Below are 19,260 nucleotides of genomic sequence, written 5' to 3' on the forward strand. Positions count from 1 at the left end.
TATTTTGTACTTAATTTATATTTAATAAGCAATTTAAAAGTATTTGATTAATTTTAAAGTAATCAAAAACTATTCTATGTAAATATCCTGTTTCTTATCAAGCTTTCACCCACTACTTTTAGCATTCATTAATCTTTTTTTTTTTTTGAGATGGAGTTTTGCTCGTCACCCAGGCTGGAGTGCAGTGGCCCGATCTCGGCTCACTGCAACCTCCACCTCCCATGTTCAAGTGATTCTCCTGCCTCAGCCTCCTGAGTAGCTGGGATTACAAGCGTACACCACCATGCCCGGCTAACTTTTGTATTTTTAGTAGAGACAGGTTTCACCACATTGGCCAGGCTGGTTTCAAACTCCTGACCTCAGGTGATCCACCCACCTCGGCCTCCCAAAGTGCTGGGATTACAGGCGTGAGCCACTCATTGATGATTCTTATCTGAAGCAATTATTACTATGATGGCCTCCAAGTGGTGATTTCCTAATTTCTTAATTCCTTCTGCTTGTACTAATTGGTGTTCTGTTGTGAGGTAGTTTTCCTTCTCCCCTATTTATTTATTCATTCATGGGTATATTTATATCAGTATGGACTCAGGAACGCCTGTTTTATTCAATAGGCTATATTACATTAATTATTTACTTTGATACTCAAATTATTCCATATTTTGCCAGTGGGAGTGATTTTATTAATAAATTAGCTTCTGTATTCTTTTGGTATGTCCATGATTCTTTAAGTACTTCCTTATTTTCTGGTGTCAAGATGTTCCAGACCCATCTTATACTTTCCTTGTCCCTGCCCTGGTATCAGTATACCATTTCTCCAGTAAGCTCTGGTTTATTTTATTAGGAAACGGAATTGAGAAACCAAGATCTGAGTTTATGGTGTGTTCATTGCTTCTGGGATGTTATTGCTTTTAGGTGCTCTAACATGAAATATATGTACACACGTGTACATATACAGCCATCTGTCTCTGTGTATCATTCATTTATATACATATTTTAAAACATGAGATTCTACAGTGATATCTCCAATTTCTCTCCAACTCCATATAGATTAGTCTAGCTTTCCTCCTTTACATATTTGTAGATCCTTTTTCCAAAAGTGAGAAACCTAGCTCCCATAATCTTCATATTTTTCCCAACCCCCTGTAAACAACCAATCTTCCAGCCATTCAGAAGCCATCGTCTCCTTCTCCCCTTCTGCACACGGCTATTGCCCCACTGAGTCTCTCCACACTCTTCCTGTGGCCACACCAGGCTGAGCAAACCCTGTTACTGACCCGTAACAGCACACTAGTCTCTTCTATACCTGCTACCCATTCAGGAGAAATGATTGGCATTTCAGAATGTGGCCAGCTTTGTGTCAAAAGAAGGATTAAATAAATCGCATAATATAGTGTGTTAGGTCCAGTGGGGAAGAGAATTTGGTCTTATAATACAGGCAGCCACTTAAAAGGAAAAATAAGTTTCTTCTAGAAGCACTGGTCTCAAAAAAAAAAAAAAAAAAAACAATTAAAAAAACCCAAAAACGTCCACACACAAGAAAATCTCAGTGAATATATCTTTGCTTTGAATTTCAACTCCATTAAAAATCTTGAGTTGTTTTAAATTGATAGTGAAAAGGTTTTATAGTCTTTTTCTCTTGAAAATCACATCAAACTAGGTTTACTCCAAGACTGTTTTATTCCTGTGAATTTTAGATATTCTTGTTGTCTTCCTTTTTAGAATGGATAATTCAAAGTGAATACTTTTTTTTTTTTTTTTTTTTTTGAGACAGAGTCTTACTCTGTTGCCCAGGCTGGAGTGCAGTAGCACGGTCTCGGCTCACTGCAACCTCAGTCTCCTGGGTTCAAGTGATTCTCCTGCCTTGGCCTTCCAAGTAGCTGGGATTACAGGCACGCACCACCATACTCAGCTAATTTTTTGTACTTTTAGTAGAGACAGAGTTTTGCCATGTTGGCTAGGCTGTTCTTGAACCCCTAACCTCAAGTGATCCACCCACCTTGGCCTCCCAAAGTGCCGGGATTACAGGCATGAGCCACGGCACGTGGCCTGAAAATTTTTTAAATCTAGATTTATGTTTTGTTAGGATTTATTTTTTATAGGTAGAACATTGGAGGAAGATCAATGACCAATATTTATGCTGACTTTTTAGTAAATTTTAGACATTAGTGTTCTAAACTAAATTTCTCTTTCTTTTTAGGTTTGTCCAAGACTGGTTTTCAGAAAGGATGCAAGTGGCCAAAGTGGACTTCTCTACAGTGTTACCACGCTTCATTTCTCTATATATCTTTTCCTTTTTGAGTCCGAAAGATTTGTGTGCTGCTGCCCAAGTCAGCTGGCCCTGGAAGTTTTTAACTGAACAGGTTTACTATTTGCCACTTCCTAGTAATAGGGCACAAGTACAGCTGTAATCTGTAATGAGGCTACTGGGGTAGCTCCCTTCCCTGAAGACAATAGCTGAGGGTACCTGATCCATCATTAACTTACCCTTGAGAGAAAAAATGGGGATAAGTGAAATACAATAATGTATTTCTATAAATAAGGAATATAGACTAGTCCAATAATTCCTGTTACTTAAAAAATCTTTAAATACTCAGTATAATTGTTTAGAAAACATTTTATCTTGGTTAAAGAAGTTCCTTTTTGAGACAGAGTCTCGCTCTGTCGCCCAGGCTGGAGTGCAGTGGCACGATCTCAGCTCACTACAACCTCCTCCGCCTCCTGGGTTCAAGTGACTCTCCCACCTCAGCCTCCTGAGTAGCTGGGATTACAGGCATGCGCCACCACGCCCAGCTAATTTTTGTATTTTTAGTAGAGACGGGGTTTTACCATGTTGGTCAGGCTTGTCTCGAACTCCTGACCTTGTGATCCGCACACCTTGGCCTCCCAAAGTGCTGGAATTACAGGCATGAGCCACCGCACCCGGCCAAGGAGTTCACTTTTCTTCATGAAAAATGATTTATGCTTTAGATTTTGTATATTGTCTCTGATAACTCAGCTCTAGAAACTGCTACACAACCACAGCCTCAACTAATCCCTTATTGTCTTAACATTTGTTAAAGAACATACATTGAGATCTGTTAACAGCAGTTGAAAGCAGTTAACAGCAGCAGCTGTTTAAAATCAACATCTTTTGCCATTAATTCTGCCTCTGGCCTCATTGTCTCTTCATTTTCTTGTAAAATATTTAATAAAATGTAACTATACACATACTTTTTTTTTTTTTTTTCCTGAGACAGGATCTCATTCTGTCACCCAGGCTGGAATACAGTGGTGTGATCTGGCTCATTGCAACCTCTGTCTCCCAGCCTCAAGCGATCCTCTCACCTCAACCTCCCAAGTACCTGGGACTACAGACATGCACTACCACGTCCAGCTAATTTTTGTATTTTTAGCAGAGATGGGGTTTCACCATGTTGGCCAGGCTGGTCTTGAACTCCTGGGCTCAAGAGATCCACCCACCTCGGCCTCCCATAGTACTGGGATTACAGGCGTGAGCCTCTGTGCCTGGCCTAGTCTGTTTATATTTCTGTAAACACTGATATATTTGTGTTTAATCCATCATTTTACTATTTATTTTTTGTTTGTCCCATTTGTTTTATGTTTTTTTCCCTCTCCCTGTCTTCCTTTGTGCGAATTAAACTTTTTTTCAATTGTTAATTATGGATTCTTTAACAGTTCTTTCATGGTTACCATAGACTACAACATATAGCCTTGAATTAATATTATCTTACCATTTCTAAGACAATGCAGGGAGCTTAAAACACTTTAAATTCATTTACCCTCCTCTCAGTTTCCATGCTTTTTTTGTTAAAGATTTTTATTTTATATATACTAATAATAGCCTACTGTTGACCAGAAGACTTACTGATAATGCTAAGTCGATTAACACACATTTTGTATATGTACTATATACTGTATTCTTCAATATGGCAAGCAAGGGAAAAGAGATTGTTATTTAAAAATTCATGAGAAAATATATTTACTATTAAGTGGAAATGGATCATTGTAAAGATCTTCACCCTCATCATCTTCATGTTGAGTAGGCTGAGGAAGCTGAGGAAGAGGAGGGGTTGGTCTTGCTGTCTTGGGGGTGGCAGAGGTGGAAGAAAGTGCATATAAATGCACCCACGCAGTTCAAACCCAAACATAGATAACACATAAACACATATCTCACAAATCTTTATTACTATTGTTTTATGTAGTCAATATTGATTTATATGTGACCATATTTTTTTCTGTAGTTCATTTTTTTCTGTTCCTGCATCTCTGAGTTTCCATTTGGAATAATTTTCCTTTTGCGTTCTATTTAATATTACCTCTAGTACAGGCGTGCTGCTAAATTTTCTTAGTTTTTGTGCATCTAAAAATATCTATTTCATCTTCAAACTTAGAGGATTATTTCAATACGAAATTTAAATTCTAGGTTGGCAGCTAATTTTTTTTATAGAACTTTGAAAATATTTCATTTTTTTTTCTTGAGAAGTCAGAAGTTTTATTGTTGATCCTTTAAAGGTAACATTTCTATCATCTCTAGCTGCTTTTTGGACTTTTTTTCTTTCGTTTTCAGTAATGTTATTGTGATATACCTAGGTGTGTGTTTGTATGTATCTTGTTTTGTAGTGATTTTTGAGTCTGAGACTTAATATCTTTTATCAGTTTTGAAATGTTCTCAGATGTTATTTCTTCATATTGATTCTGCCCCATTCTCTCCCTTTTTCTCCTAGTATTCCAATACTTATAGGTTGGAAAGATTCACCATGTCTCATAACTTTCATATTCTTTCATACACATTTTCCATTTCTGTGACCTTCAGTATTTCAGTCTGGATTTTCTTTGGACCTATCTTTCAGTTTACTAATTGTTTCTTTAGCTAGATTCTAATCTGATCTTAAACCCATCCATTGAGTTCTAAATTTCAGTTATTATATATTTTCAGTTCTAGAATATTGATTTAATTTTTTTGCCAAAATTTTCTACCTAGTCATTTATTTTAGATATATTAATTATAGAGTATTTATTTCTGCAAAGTTCATGTCTGATGATTACAATATTTGGATCACCTGAGGATCTCTCTATAGTTATTAAAAACCAAAAAGAAAAAAGAATTCTTGTCTATTGTGTGTTCTAGTTAATTTTCACTGAGTACCAGATACTGAGTATACAAAATTAATGTGATCCTTTGAGTCTCTGGGTGATGTTTTCTTCCTCCAGAGAGAATTTACTTTTGCTTCTGGCACGTCTAGTGCTAGGAACAAATCCTACAAATCCAGTCAAGGAATGAGATGTTTCAAAGCTGGCTTCAGTCTTTGTGAGAGTTTGTCTAATTAAGTATTATCCTTCCTGAAAAGAATCTTAACTGAAAGCTGGTGTGATTACCAAGGCTCTCCCCTCTTAGTGGGCCCTAAATTTCCATTTGTGTCCTCTCTTCCCTGTGAGAATGCCTAAGATTCTTTTTTAGCATCTAAGTCTTTTAGTCATAACTTTCTGTTCTGCTTCTCAGCCTAACAAGCTTTGCTTTGGAACTGACAAATGCTTTGAAGTAAAAAGTGATGCCAAATATCAGGCTTACCTCTCTGGGTTTCCCTTCTTTCTGGGGTCTTGGTTGAACAAGTCCTTATTGCATTGATAGCTCTATAATATAGCCTTCAAATAATTGTTTGTATAATATTTGGTCTAGGTATTTCATCAGTTCAAACCACATGAAATTTTCTCTTTTCATATGTCAAAATGGCTGAATATTGGCAATATCGTACGCTTCAGTCAAAATTATTCTCAATGAGAGGGTTAATCTGAAAGAAACTATTCCACTATTGCTAGAAGCTGAATTCTCAGAATCTAGGGTTAATGCAACCAAATGCTATTGGAACATTGGATAAGTGTCACAAAGATGTCTAATACATACATTCACATATAACATATATATTCATCAAATAATATTTTTCCTGTGGAACAAGATACGCTTCTTATTTCCAAGTCAAGTTCAGATAGTAAGTCAGTAATAGCATTTAAAAACGTTATATCTGGCCAGGTGCAGTGGCTTACACCTGTAATCCCAGCACTTTGGGAGGCTGAAGCGGGAGGATCACCTGAAGTCAGGAGTTCCAGACCAGCCTGGCCAACAGGGCAAAACCCCGTCTCTAGTAAAAATACACAAAAAACTAGGTGGGCATGGTGGCATGCGCCTGTAATCCCAGCTACTCAGGAGGCTGAGGCAAGAGAATTGCTTGAACCCAGAAGGCAGAGGTTGTAATGAGCTGAGATCGCGCCACTGCACTCCAGCCTGGGCGACAGAGCAGGACTCCATCTCAAAAAAAAAACCTAGAAATAAAAATAAAAGTCCGGGTGCGGTGGTTCACACCTGTAATCCCAGCACTTTGGGAGGCCAAGGTGGGCGGATCACGAGGTCAGGAGATGGAGACCATCCTGGCTAACACGGTGAAACCTCGTCTCTACTAAAAAAACAAAAAAATTAGCCAGGCGTGGTGGCGGGTGCCTGTAGTCCCAGCTACTCTGGAGGCTGAGGCAGGAGAATGGCATGAACCCGGGAGGCGGAGCTTGCAATGAGCCGAGCTCGTGCCACTGCACTCCAGCCTGGGCGACAGAGTGAGACTCTGTCTCAAAATAAGTAAAATAAAATATAAAAAAATTAAAACCTTCAATTTTATATAAACATTGTAGAAACAAATGGATTTGCATACAAATTCTCAGAGATTTTTGTACCAGAAATCTCAGTGTAATGAAAAAGTATCTGTGTACCTGAAAATATTATTGCTAGAAAACTGTCTGAAAACAATTTGTGACTCATCTTCCTCTTGTTTCTGAAGGATTGCTTATGGATGCCCAAATGCGTTAAGTTCGGATGGTTTCTGCCCTATACTCCAACAGATAATGAGTATGGTGCTTGGAAGCGCCATTACATTGCTTGTGTGTCCCACTTAGACTGGCTGACACCTAGGGAGGCTGCTGCTACTTATGGGACGCTGAATGAACCCAAAACAGAAGATGAGGAACTACTGGAGAGACAAAGAGAAAAGTGCCTGAGGAAAAGAATTTGGGAGAAAATTGCACTACGTAAGAGTAAGTAGCATTTTAAACCTTTATATCTTAGGTAAATATTGTAGACACAAATGGATTCACATACAAATTCCCACAGAGGACAGCCCTGTCTTTCGGAATACTCGGAGTGGCAGTCTTAAGTATTTTCCAGATGAGCTTTTTTCTGTACTGTATATTTCAAGTTAATTGATGAGAAAAACAAAGATTTCAGACAAAATACATAAGGTTAAATATCAGTGCTTCCATTGCTATTCTGGCTCCTCTCAGGCTTATAAGACCAAAAACAAAGAGGATAAAGATGTTTGAACATGGGAAAAAAGCAAATAGGTTCAAAACAGAGGAATTGGGAGTGATGAAAAAAGGAGGAGAAATGCAAGTGAAAATGGAAGCAGGGAAAATGGCATTTAAAAAAGGAGAAAGAGGACAGCTCTTTCTGCTCTTTTTAAAGCCTCTTTCAGTTAAGCCCCTATTTATTTATTTATTTATTTTATTTTTGAGACAGGGTCTCACTGTCACCCAGGCTGTGCAGTGGTATGATCTCTGGCTCACTGCAGCCTCGATTTCTGAGGCTCAAGTGATCCTCCCACCTCAGCCTCTCGAGTAGCTGGGGCCACAGGTGCACACCACCTTGCCTTGCTAATTTTTTGTATTTTTGTAGAGATGGGGTTTCTCCATGTTGGCCAGGCTGGTCCCGAATTCCTGGGCTCAAGTGACCCGCCCACCCTGGCCTCCCAAGGTGCTGGGATTACAGGCAGAGCCACGGCGTCCAGCCTCAGCTAGGCCTTATGCTTTATGCAGTGTGTAAAAGAAAACAGCAAAACTGATTAGAGTTCTCCCATGTTTTCTTCCCACTAACCCTCTGGTGAGATCGTGACAAATAAGAAATTGCTTGAAGGCAAGAAGAAGGGCACAAATGAATGTGACACCTATCAATTGATTAACTGGTCTCCACAAGAAAAGGGTTGCTTGTTTGCTTGTTCTCTGAGCTTTGTTTCTTGACCTGAAATGACCGGTAGCTCACAGCCACAGTGCCAAGAGGATGAGAAATCCAAACCGAGTGCATGAAAATGGCTGTAATTATTGTCATTTGGAACCTTGCCCTGGTACAGCTTTATTTTTGATGCCTTTATCTGTGTGGACTTGGCTGGGAGAAGTATGAAGTAATCAGCCCCGCCTGCTGTTCTTTGTTTTTCAGAGGAGTTATTCAAAGTTCGACCCCCTTGGGTGAGTGGAACTTGCTGCTCTAGCGTGCTAAAGCCCAGATGCCAACCACGCCTCTCCCAGACTGTAAGGGAGCGAGTGGGATTACATGAAGCTTTGGAGAAACAGCTTGTTTTGACATCGTTAGAAACCTTGCCCAAGCGGTAAGCAAAATTCCATCTACTGAAGGCTCAACACCATCCCAATACCAATAATTCACTCTAGAATAAATTTAGCTATCACACAGAAATCTTGTGTAATTCTGTGGCTCATATCCTATGAAATATCAGTAAAGATAATTAATTTTCTAGAACAGTAGTCAAACATGCCTTCTAAAGAGGTAAACATATAACATACAAAACTTACATTTTAAATGTTCTTTTTTTTTTTTTTTTTTGAGATGAAGTCTTGCCACATTGCGCAGGCTGGTGTCAAACTTGTGGGCTCAAGCGATCCTCCCGCCATCCTCCCAAATAGCTGCGATTACAGGCATGTGCCACTGAGCCCAGCTTTACATATTCTCAACTCTGCATTGAAGCTATATTGTGGATGTAGTATATTTTCCGTATTTATTGAACAAAAATAACATTTTTCCACAAGTGTTTTCTACGAAGTAAGAGTATCCAAATGGTATCCAAATATAACTTCCACTTATATTTGTATGTACAAATATAATTCTTTTATAATAGAGAAACATCGGCTGTATTCAGTTACCAAATCATACTATAGGGTGAAATTACCAGAAATTCAATTCTATCTGACATTCATAACCATCACCATTCTGCATCTGCTTAGAATTTCTTTTTAACTTTTAACTTTGGATTTTTTTTTTTTTTTTTTTTTTTGAGACGGAGTCTCACTCTGTCACCCAGGCTAGAGTGCAGCGGCACAATCTCAGCTTACTGCAACCTCTGCCTCCTGGGTTCCAGCGATTCTTCTGCCTCAGCCTCCAGAGCAGCTGGGACTATAGGTGCGCACTACCATGCCAGCTAATTTTTGTATTTTGTAGTAGAGACAGGATTTCACCATATTGGCCAGGCTGGTCTCAAACTCCTGACCTCAGATGATCCACCGGCCTTGGCTTCCCAAAGTGCTGGGATTACAGACATGAGCCACCATGCCCAGCCAACTTTGGATTCTTGAGATCATGTAATCTCACTCACCTAAGTTTCAAATGAGGAAACTGGGGCCTAGGAAGGTGACATGACTTACCCACATGTCGAAGTGTCAAACACTAGAACCTAAAATTCTAAAATTCCAGCACTCTTTCAACTTCACCCACTGATGCTACATATGGATCTCTGTGTATCTGAACATTTGTGAATGTGTGCATGTACATTTACTTGTTCAAGGCACATAAAGAATTTTAAGAGGTCAGGCATGATGGCTCACGCTTATAATCCCAGCACTTTGGGAGGCCGAGGTGGGAGGATCACTTGAATTCAGGAGTTGGAGACCAGCCTAGGCAACATAGCGAGACCCCATCTTTCCCCCACCCCCCCAAAAAAAAAATCTGGGTGTGATGGCACACACCTGTGGTCCCAGCTACTCAGGAGGCTGAGGTGGGAGGATTGCTTGAGCCTGGGAAGTTGAGGCTGCAGTGAACTGTGATGACACAACTGCACTCCAGCCTGAGTGAGAGAACAAGACCCTGTCACTTAAATTTTTTTTTTTTATAAAAAGAATTTTAAGAAGCACAGAACAGCCCCTGCTCCTGGTATTGTTGGGGGTGAGGGTGGCTGTGGAGAGAATGAAGACATTATTCAGGAACAATTGAGGCCTAGAAGGAAATTCAAAATCTCTCAGCTACTTCTTTTTAAATATCTTTTTGAACTCCCAAATATGTCATTACATTCATTTAAGTGCCCAATAAGAGCTAAGTAAGTTCCAGGAGACTGTTCCAGAATCCCACATGTGGTGGAGGAGAGGCTCAGAGAACAGATTTGGCCTCACCACACCCAGGAGCTCCATTTGCTACTGTCCTCACAAAACACAGGGTGAGGCTAAGGCATGGAGGCCACGTGCCTTGTAGAGTAGAGCTGATGCCCAGAGACATATGCTGTGTACTTACCAAAACTCAAGGTAAGAGAAAATGAAAACTTCTCATATTTCCTTTTACTCCATAGAAGCAATATTTCTGGAAGCCATTCCTACCCTTTATTATCAAAGAAAAATTGGCATGGAGTTCATAAAAATGATGACAGCTCTTCATATGCTCTCCGGCCACACTTCATGTTAATATCATCCCGGATTCCTGCGTATGAGGTAGAGTATGTTGTGAGGCCAGTCCTATCCTGATTGTTTTTTTGTTTTTTGTTTTTTTTCATCTAGACTAGAGGGTGTGTGACAAGCTTTTGGCCACCATGTGTATGAAAAATGATTCAACTTCTAAAAGGAAAATCAAGCCAGGTGTGGTGGCACATAACTGTAGTCCCAGCTACTCAGAAGGCTGAGGTGGGAGGATCACTGGAGCCCAGGAGATGGAGGCTGCAGTGAGCTGTGATCACACCACTGCACTCCAGCCTGGGCAACAGAGTGAGACTCTGTTTCTATAAAAAAAATAAAAGGCCGGGTGCAGTGACTCACACCTATAATCCCAGCACTTTGGGAGGTCAAGGTAGGTGGATCACCTGAGGTCAGGAGTTCAAGACCAGCCTGGCAAACATGGCGAAACCCCATCTCTACTAAAAATAGAAAAAAAATAGCCGGGTGTGGTGGTGTGTGCCGAGTAGTCCCAGCTACTCGGGAGAGTGAGGCATGAGAATTGCTTGAACCCAGGAGATGGACGTTGTAGTGATCTGGACACTGCACTCCAACCTGGGTGACAGAGTAAGACACTGTCTCAAAAAACAAAACAAAACAAAAGAAACAAAAACCCCAGAAGCAATAAAGGTAATCATAAATCAAAATTATTTTGAAAAAGCATTAAAGGCCCAAACTTTTTTTTTTTTTTTTTTTTTGAGATGGAGTCTCGCGCTGTTGCCCAGGCTGGAGTGCAGTGGCGCAATCTCGGCTCACTGCCAGCTCTGCCTCCTGGGTTCACGCCATTCTCCTGCCTCAGCCTCCTGAGTAGCTGGGACTACAGGCACCCGCCACCACGCCCGGCTAATTTTTTTTTTTTTTTTTTTTTGTAAAGATGGGGTTTAGCCATGTTAGCCAGGATGGTCTCAATCTCCTGACCTTGTGATCCGCCTGCCTTGGCCTCCCAAAGTGCTGGGATTACAGGCGTGAGCCACCGCACCCAGCCTAAAGGCCCAAACTTTTAACTGAGGCCTTTTAACTGAGAGGTGATAACTCACTCAAGTCTCAAAGTTGCAAACAATAGAACCTAAAATCCTAAAATTCCAACACTCTTTTAGCTTCACCCATTGATGCTACATGTAGACCTCTGTGTCTGAAGATTTGTGAGCGTGTGTATTAGTCCGTTCTCACACTGCTATAAAAAATACCCAAGATTGGGTAATTTATAAAGGAAAGAGGTTTAATTAACTCACAGTTTCACGTGGCAAGGAGGCCTCAGGAAACTTACAGTCATGGCAGAAGGCTAAGGGGAAGCAAGGACCTTCTTCACATGACAGCAGGAGAGAGAAGAATGAGCAGAGGAAATGCCAGACACTTATGAAGCCATCAGATCTCATGAAAACTCACTCAGTGTCATGAGAACGGCATGCGGGAAACTGCCCCCATGATCCAGTCACCTCCCACCAGGTCCCTCCCTCGACACACAGGGATTATGGGGATTACAATTCAAGATGAGATTTGGGTAGGGACACAAAGCCAAACCATATCAGTATGCATGTCCAATAAATTTTTGTTGAATTGAATTTGTTGCATTTAATCCAAAAAAGGAGCATGCTGATTAAGAATTACTTTAAAACTTCTCTGAAATTCCCAAATAGTATTATGTAACCACCATCTCAAAAAAGAAGAATGTCAGAAATCCTGTTTGGTTTTTCTATAATGAAGTTATAGATTTTAATTTTAATATGAATAATATAAAAATAAAGGAAGCACAAAGACGACCTTTGTATCTATATATGTGAGTGTATATGTATGTATATATGTGTACCTGTATGTATTAATATGCACACATAGGGATATATACTTAGAAAAGTTTCTATTTGTAACAAAATGGCTCCTTTTAAGATATGAACTCACTTCTTCCGGGCATCTAAGAGTCAGCTCTAATCACTGATAACCGGTGAGCTCAGTGGATCCACATGAAAGCAAGATCAGATCCTTGATCTCCATGTGGGCCATAGTTTCCACAGTGTTTAACAATGCATCATGCTGGCCAGGCATGGGGGCTCACACCTATAATCCCAACATTTTAGGAGGCAAAGGCAGGATAATTGCTGGGACTACAGCTACATGCCACCACACCCACCTAATTTTTGTATTTTTTGTAGAGACAGGGGTTTCCTCATGTTGCCCAGGCTGGTCTCTAACTCTTGAGCTCAAGTTATCCGTCAGCCTCGGTCTCCCAGAGTGCTGGGATTACAAGTGTAAGCCACTGTGCTTGGCCACTATTACTTTTTAAAAGTTATTTATATGTCTTTGTGCATGGCGTGCATAAAGATTAAAAGGCTGGAAGAAAGTAATCTAAATTGTTAATAGTATTTATCTCTGAGTAGAATTACATGTGTACTTAATTTTCTCCTCCTATAATTAGAAATAAACTAATTTTAATAGAAACCAAGGAGGAAGCTTATCTTCTTCCATAATCTCTGAAAATTCTTTAGAAATCACGGCATATTTTGTATCCGTTCTATTTCTTTCATTAATAAATATTCTAAAATAGTGGGTCTTGGCTCTTACAGCTTTGGTTTCATTCTCCAGATGGTGGTGGAGAGTGTGAAGGCTGGTGTTGTTTCTGTGGTATATGAACACAGCGTAACCTTGGAAAGCCTTCTGTATCTTATAGAAAAAGCTCTGGATGGGCAGAAGGCACAGAGCATCGGAATATTTAGCGATGGAGACAGCAGAGAAATCAATTTACTCCAAGGTAGGCCTGGGGATTGGCGGATGAACAACCATGGAACTTCGCGCTGTGCAGTTTGTCCACAGTGTGACTTTCGGAGGACTATTTCAGTTCCAAGTTGCTAAGACGTGTTGATTTTTTGGCTTTATGAAAAAAGCGAAGCTTTTTTTTTTTTTTTAATTCAGGGTGTCTGTCACCCAGGTTGGAGTGCACTGGTGTGATCATGGCTCACTGCAGCCTGGACTTCCCAGGCTCAAGTGATCTACCCACCTCAGCCTCCTGAGCAGCTGGGACCACAGGTGTGTGCCGCCACGCCCAGCTAATTTTTGTATTTTTTGTAGAGATGGGGTTTCTCCATGTTGCCCATGCTGGTCCCAAACTCTCTCCTGCCTTAGCCTCTCAAAGGGCTGGGATTACAGGGGTGAGCCACCACACCCCAACTGTGAAGCAATTTTTTTGATGACCGTTTTTTCAAATTTCGATTAAAGAAACACGTTACTGTCTTAACCATTTTGAAGTGTGCAGTTCAGTATTGTTTGTTCACATTGTTGTGAAACAGCTCTCCAAAAATTTTCCATCTTGCAAAACTGAAACTCTGTGCCCACTGAAAAAAAACTTCTCTTTTCTCCTCTTCCCAGGCCCTGGCAACCACCATTCAACTTCATTTCTATGAATTTGAGTATTTTAGATACTCTTATAGGAGAGTCACACAGTATTTGTCATTTTGTGACTTTTTTTTTTTTCGAGACAGAGTCTTGCTCTTGTCGCCCAGGCTGGAGTGCAGCGGCACAATCTCAGCTCACTGCAACCTCTCTCTGCCTCCGGGGTTCAAGCGATTCTCCTGCCTCAGCCTCCCAAGTAGTTGTGATTACAGGCGTCCACCACCATGCCTGGCTAATTTTTGTATTTTTAGTAGAGATAGGGTTCCACTATGTTGGCCAGGATGGTCTTGCACTCATGACCTCCAGTGATCCACCTGCCTCGGCCTCCCAAAGTGCTGGGATTACAGGCATGAGCCACTTTGCCCGGCTGTGACTGGCTTATGTCACTTGGTATAATGTCCTGAAAGGTCATCCGTGTTGTATGTGTTCCTTTTAAGGGCATGTATGTATATAGTATGTTTTGTTTATCTGTTCATCCACTGATGGAAATTGGGTTGCTTCCACTTCTATCATGAATAGTGCTGCTATTGTTGAATATGAGTATGCAACCATCTCTTTGAGATCCTGCTTTCAATTTTGGATATATACCCAGAAATGAGATTGATGGATTATATGATAGTTCAATTTTTACCTTTTAAAGAAATCTCCAGCCTGGTGCAGTGGCTCACGCCTATAATCCCAACGCTTTGGGAGGCTGAGGCAGGTGGATCATCCGAGGTCAGGAGTTTGAGACCAGCCTGACCAACATAGAGAAACCCCATCTCTACTAAAAACACAGAATTAGCTGGGCGTGGTAGTACATGCCTGAAATCCCAGCTACTCGGGAGGCTGAGGCAGGAGAATCTCTTGAACCCGGGAGGCGGACGTCACGGTGAGCCAAGATTGCACCTCCAGCCTGGGCAATAAGAGCGAAACTCCATCTCAAAAAAAAAAAAAAAAAAAAAGAGAAAGAGAGAAAGAAAAAGAAATCTTGAATTCTCGATGCTGTTTTCCATAGCAGTTGCATCATTTCATAATCCCACCAACAGTGCACGACGTTTACAATCTCTACACATCCCACATCTTTGCCAACACTTATTTTCTGTGTGTATCTGTGCTTTTTTTTTGTTTTGTTGGTTTTTTTCTTGGAGACAGAGCCTCGCTCTGTTTCCTAAGGTGAAATGCAGTGGCGTGATCATAGCTTATTGTAGCCTTGAACTCCTAGGCTCAAGTGATCCTTTTTCCTCAGTGTGTCCTAAGTAGCTGATGCACACCATCATATCCAGCTAATTTCTATTTTTATTTTTTAGAGATGGGGTCCCACTACATTGTCCAGGCTGGTCTGGAACCCCTAGCCTCAAGCAATCCTTCCACCTCAGCCCCTAATGTGCTAGAATTACAGGTGTGGGCCACTGTGCCTAGCCTTTTTTTTTTTTTTTAAATAGTAGCCATCCTAATGGATGTAATACCTCATTGTGGTTTTGATTTGCATTTCTCTGATTAGTGATGTCAAGCATCTTTTAATAGGCTTGTTGGCCATTTGGTTATCTTCTTCAGAGAAATGTCTATTCAAGTCCTTTGCACATTTTTAAAAATTGGGTTATTTGATTTTTTTTCACTGTTGAGTTATAGTTCATATATTCCAAATACTATTCCCTTATCAAATATATGATTTGCAAATATTTTCTCCCATTGCATAGATTTCATTTTCACTGTGTTGATTGTACACTTTGATGCACAAAAGTTTTAAATTTGATGAAAGTGCAGCAATTTTAATAGTAAATACCAAGATCTATAAATTGGTGTACACTAACAACATTTATTATATTCCTAGTTGGCTACAGATTTATTATATTCCTAGTTTCCTACAAAGGAAAGGAATGGCTGATATCATCAACTTGTTACAGGGCAGCCGTCAAAAATCTCAGTGGGGTGGAGGATGGTGGCTCATACCTGTAATCCTGGCACTTTGGGAGGCTGAGGTAGGCGGCTCTCTTGAGCCCAGGAGCCCACAGCAGCCTGGGCAACATGGCGACACCCCATCTGTACAAGAAATACAAAAAAATTAGCTGGGTGTGGTGGCACACACCTCTGTAGTCCCAGCTACTCCTTGGGAGGATCCCGGCGGGGCAGAGGTTGAAGTCAGTCATTGAGCCACTGCACTCCAGCCTGGGCTACAGAGCAAGACCCTGTCTTAAAGAAAAACAAAAACAAACCAAAAACCCCCCAGCCCTCTGCCCCTCAAAACAAACCTAAACGGTTACTTTTTTTTTTTTTCCGGGAGAAAGAGATGATGAATGTTTTAGAAGTAGATGTCTAGTTTCTATTTTTTTCTTATAGCTTGCATTGTTCCTTGCTTATACTTAAAGTAAAATTGTTTTAAAACTTACTCAAATGAAATCTTCCATTATTGTGGGACGAGGGGAGAGAAGGAATAAGATGATCCCAGATATGGCTGGAGTAAACCAGCAAAATGGCAAAGTGAGTCCCTGAGACACCCGTCAAATTGCCATCTCTGTGGTTGGGACTTCGTGTACTTGGAAAGTTTCAGTGAAATTTATCATTGGCAGAAACGAATTGACGTTTGTTTCACTTTACCTTACTTCTGGTTTTCCTTGTTTAGCTTACCTGTGCCTGGGGCAAGTTGTGTTCCACATCAGTTTTCTATGTCCTCCCAAAGTAAAGCACAGATACTATTTGTTTGGGGTTTAAATTTAAATGACATGGTAACTCTTCTCTAAATGGTGCAGAGATATTGGCAAGTTTATATGATGGGAGTAAGTTTATCTCGTGTGGAATGTCCTGTTAGAGTTTCTTGATCTCAGCCTTTTTGTTCTCCAGGTAAGAAAAGTTTTCAAACTCTGCCTTTTCCTCATTCTGGGTGTTTTTTGTTTGTTTTTTGTTTTTGTTTGAGATGGAGTCTCACTCTGTCGCCCAGGCTGGAGTACAGCGGCACGATCTTGGCTCACTGCAACCTCCACCTCCTGGGTTCAAGTGATTCTTCTGCCTCAGCCTCCTGAGTACCTGGGACTACAGGTGTGCACCACCACACCCAGCTGACTTTTGTATTTTTAGTAGAGATGGGGTTTCACCATATTGGCCAGGCTGATCTCAAACTCCTGACCTTGTGATCCACCTGCCTCGGCCTCCCAAAGTGTTGGGCTTACAGGCGTGAGCCACCGCGCCTGGCCCTTATTTTGTTTTTCTTAAGCAACAGTAACAGCAACAAAATACCTCAAAGAACTAGTTTACTGCTATATAATTGTGTTTTCCCAAAAGCTTTTGCTTTAAAAACAACATCAAAACAAAGTCTGCTACCCTGTCACATGAAGAAGTCCTTTCTAGATATTTATAAAATATCTAGACCTCCCAGTGGGAGGGAGTGAAACACCAGAATTCTTTGCCTGTTTTCATTTCATCACTGGAGCCTGGGGATGCGGAGTTTCCAGGACTCCTTTAGAAATGGGTCCAGACCCATGCAGCTTAGTGGAATCATCACACAGAATTGTTGGGAAGTGAGAGAAAAGGAGAGTTTCAGTTGCTGTTTACCATCTCTGGGAGCCTTAACTTCTGCTCTGCACTACTTATTTTTTGATTGACAATCCTGGGAAACATTTCTACTTTGGAACTTGGTTGCAAAATCCCAGGACTTGCTGACCATCCCCCTAAACCCTGCATGCGCCTGATATCTTACCCTGCTGCACAGTGGAGGCAGAAATGCAATGTCGTAAACCTGAGTGCATAGTGTCCAATTTACCCAGGATGTGAAGGAGACCAGGACCATGGAGATGGCCCCAACGTGGTGCGGGAGGAAGCAGAGATGCCTCAGGTGTCTTGGTCTTACAGACAGATGGCATTTTGATTTTGTGCTTACATTTTCACAAGCTGCTAATAATTTCTGTTCAGTATTATGTTACAAGCTAATATGACATTTTGATTTTTTTTCCTCAGGCTATAAAATTGGTGTTAAAAATTTACTGAGGCCTGAAGTGAGAGATTTCTGGGAGAAATTAGGAAGCTATGTGGCCACTGAAGAAGAAGGGGGTCACGTGGACTTCTTCGTGCCCCTTGGAGCATCAGGTTAGCTCAGAACACCTTATAGAGAGACAGTGGCCATGCCACTTCATGGGGATATGTTGTGAATTATTGAAGTGCCCCTGGGTCAAATGATTCAGTCACATTTCACGCTTCAATTTCTTTTTTCTTTATACTTCACATATCCAGGTATTTCAAGAAAGTAGCAGTGAGGGATAGTGATGAAAGTAACCTGTCTCTACAGAAATACGGTCCCTAAATGGCAAGACCCAGGAGCATTATCTATATTTATTGTGGAAAACACAATAACACCAGTATCCAGGATATAAGGGAAAGTGCCTGACCATCATAGGAGCCATAATCATTCAATCCGAGAAAACACCCCCTGCCACCTTCTGAACCTGGAGTAGGCCTGAACTTTGGTGACCAAGAACCTGAACTTGAGTCCCGCCAATGTCATTGTTTAGCTTTGTGGCATTAGGCAAACTTGTGGACCTCCATTTCCTCATATGAAATGTAGAACAATGGTACCTTAGTGTATCTTAAGGACTTATGAATCTCAAGATGACATATTTAAATAATAAACACAGTGTAAATTCTTAGATAATATTAAAAACAGTGAGGTGCTTTGTAAAGATGAGTATGGCTAATGATGACTGAGGTTGCTGATATCATTTTAAGTGGCTGCCTGTCTAGAATCAGCAACTGTGATTCAAAGTTGACTTCTATGCTTGAAGAGAAACTTCAGAAGCATTTAGTCAAATTCATTCTTTGGAGATCTGTTCAATAAAAGCTCTGCATTCATGCACAGTGTTTACAAGCAGAGCAGGGGAGAGGGAATGTGAAATTAAATTTTCTCATACTGTTTTTTGTTGTTGTTGTTGTTAGCCATTCCTTGGGTAACTGTGAGTTTTAAAATTCTTTCTACTCCTCAAATTTCACAGGACTGTTCAACATATGCAAAGCAAGCCCCCTGGCAGGCTTCAGTCAGAGGACAGGAAAAAATAAAAAGAATGGGAAAGAATTGTTTTAAACATGTAAATTTACAAAGTTATTCCAATTATATTTATATACATATATATATTTATTAAATCTCATTTATGTAGAAAATATGCTGGTCAGGTGTGGTGGCTCACGCCTGTTATCCCAGTACTTTGGGAGGCCAAGGTGGGCAGATCAACTGAGGTCAGGAGTTCGAGACTAGCCTGGCCAACATGGCAAAACCCCATCTCTACTAAAAATAGAAAAAAATAGCTGGGCGTGGTGGCAGACACCTGTAATCCCAGCTACTCAGGAGGCTGAGGCAGGAGAATCACTTGAACCTGGGAGGCAGAGGTTGCAGCGAGC

At 40.8% G+C, this 19,260-nt stretch overlaps 1 protein-coding gene across 1 annotated transcript in view; it reads left to right on the forward strand.

Annotated features, from left to right (window-relative positions):
- Positions 1–19,260, forward strand: part of ECT2L (epithelial cell transforming 2 like) — a 108,661-nt gene that overhangs the window by 40,816 nt on the left and 48,585 nt on the right. Inside the window, exons 4-9 of the mRNA XM_003311516.6 lie at positions 2,198–2,360; positions 6,825–7,077; positions 8,252–8,420; positions 10,383–10,521; positions 13,096–13,261; positions 17,830–17,958. Of these exons, the coding sequence (XP_003311564.1) occupies positions 2,198–2,360; positions 6,825–7,077; positions 8,252–8,420; positions 10,383–10,521; positions 13,096–13,261; positions 17,830–17,958 (1,019 nt within the window). The remainder of the gene's footprint in view (positions 1–2,197; positions 2,361–6,824; positions 7,078–8,251; positions 8,421–10,382; positions 10,522–13,095; positions 13,262–17,829; positions 17,959–19,260) is intronic.

The sequence above is a fragment of the Pan troglodytes genome, chromosome 5 (genome assembly GCF_028858775.2).
Source record: "Pan troglodytes isolate AG18354 chromosome 5, NHGRI_mPanTro3-v2.0_pri, whole genome shotgun sequence".
Lineage (NCBI taxonomy): Eukaryota > Metazoa > Chordata > Mammalia > Primates > Hominidae > Pan > Pan troglodytes.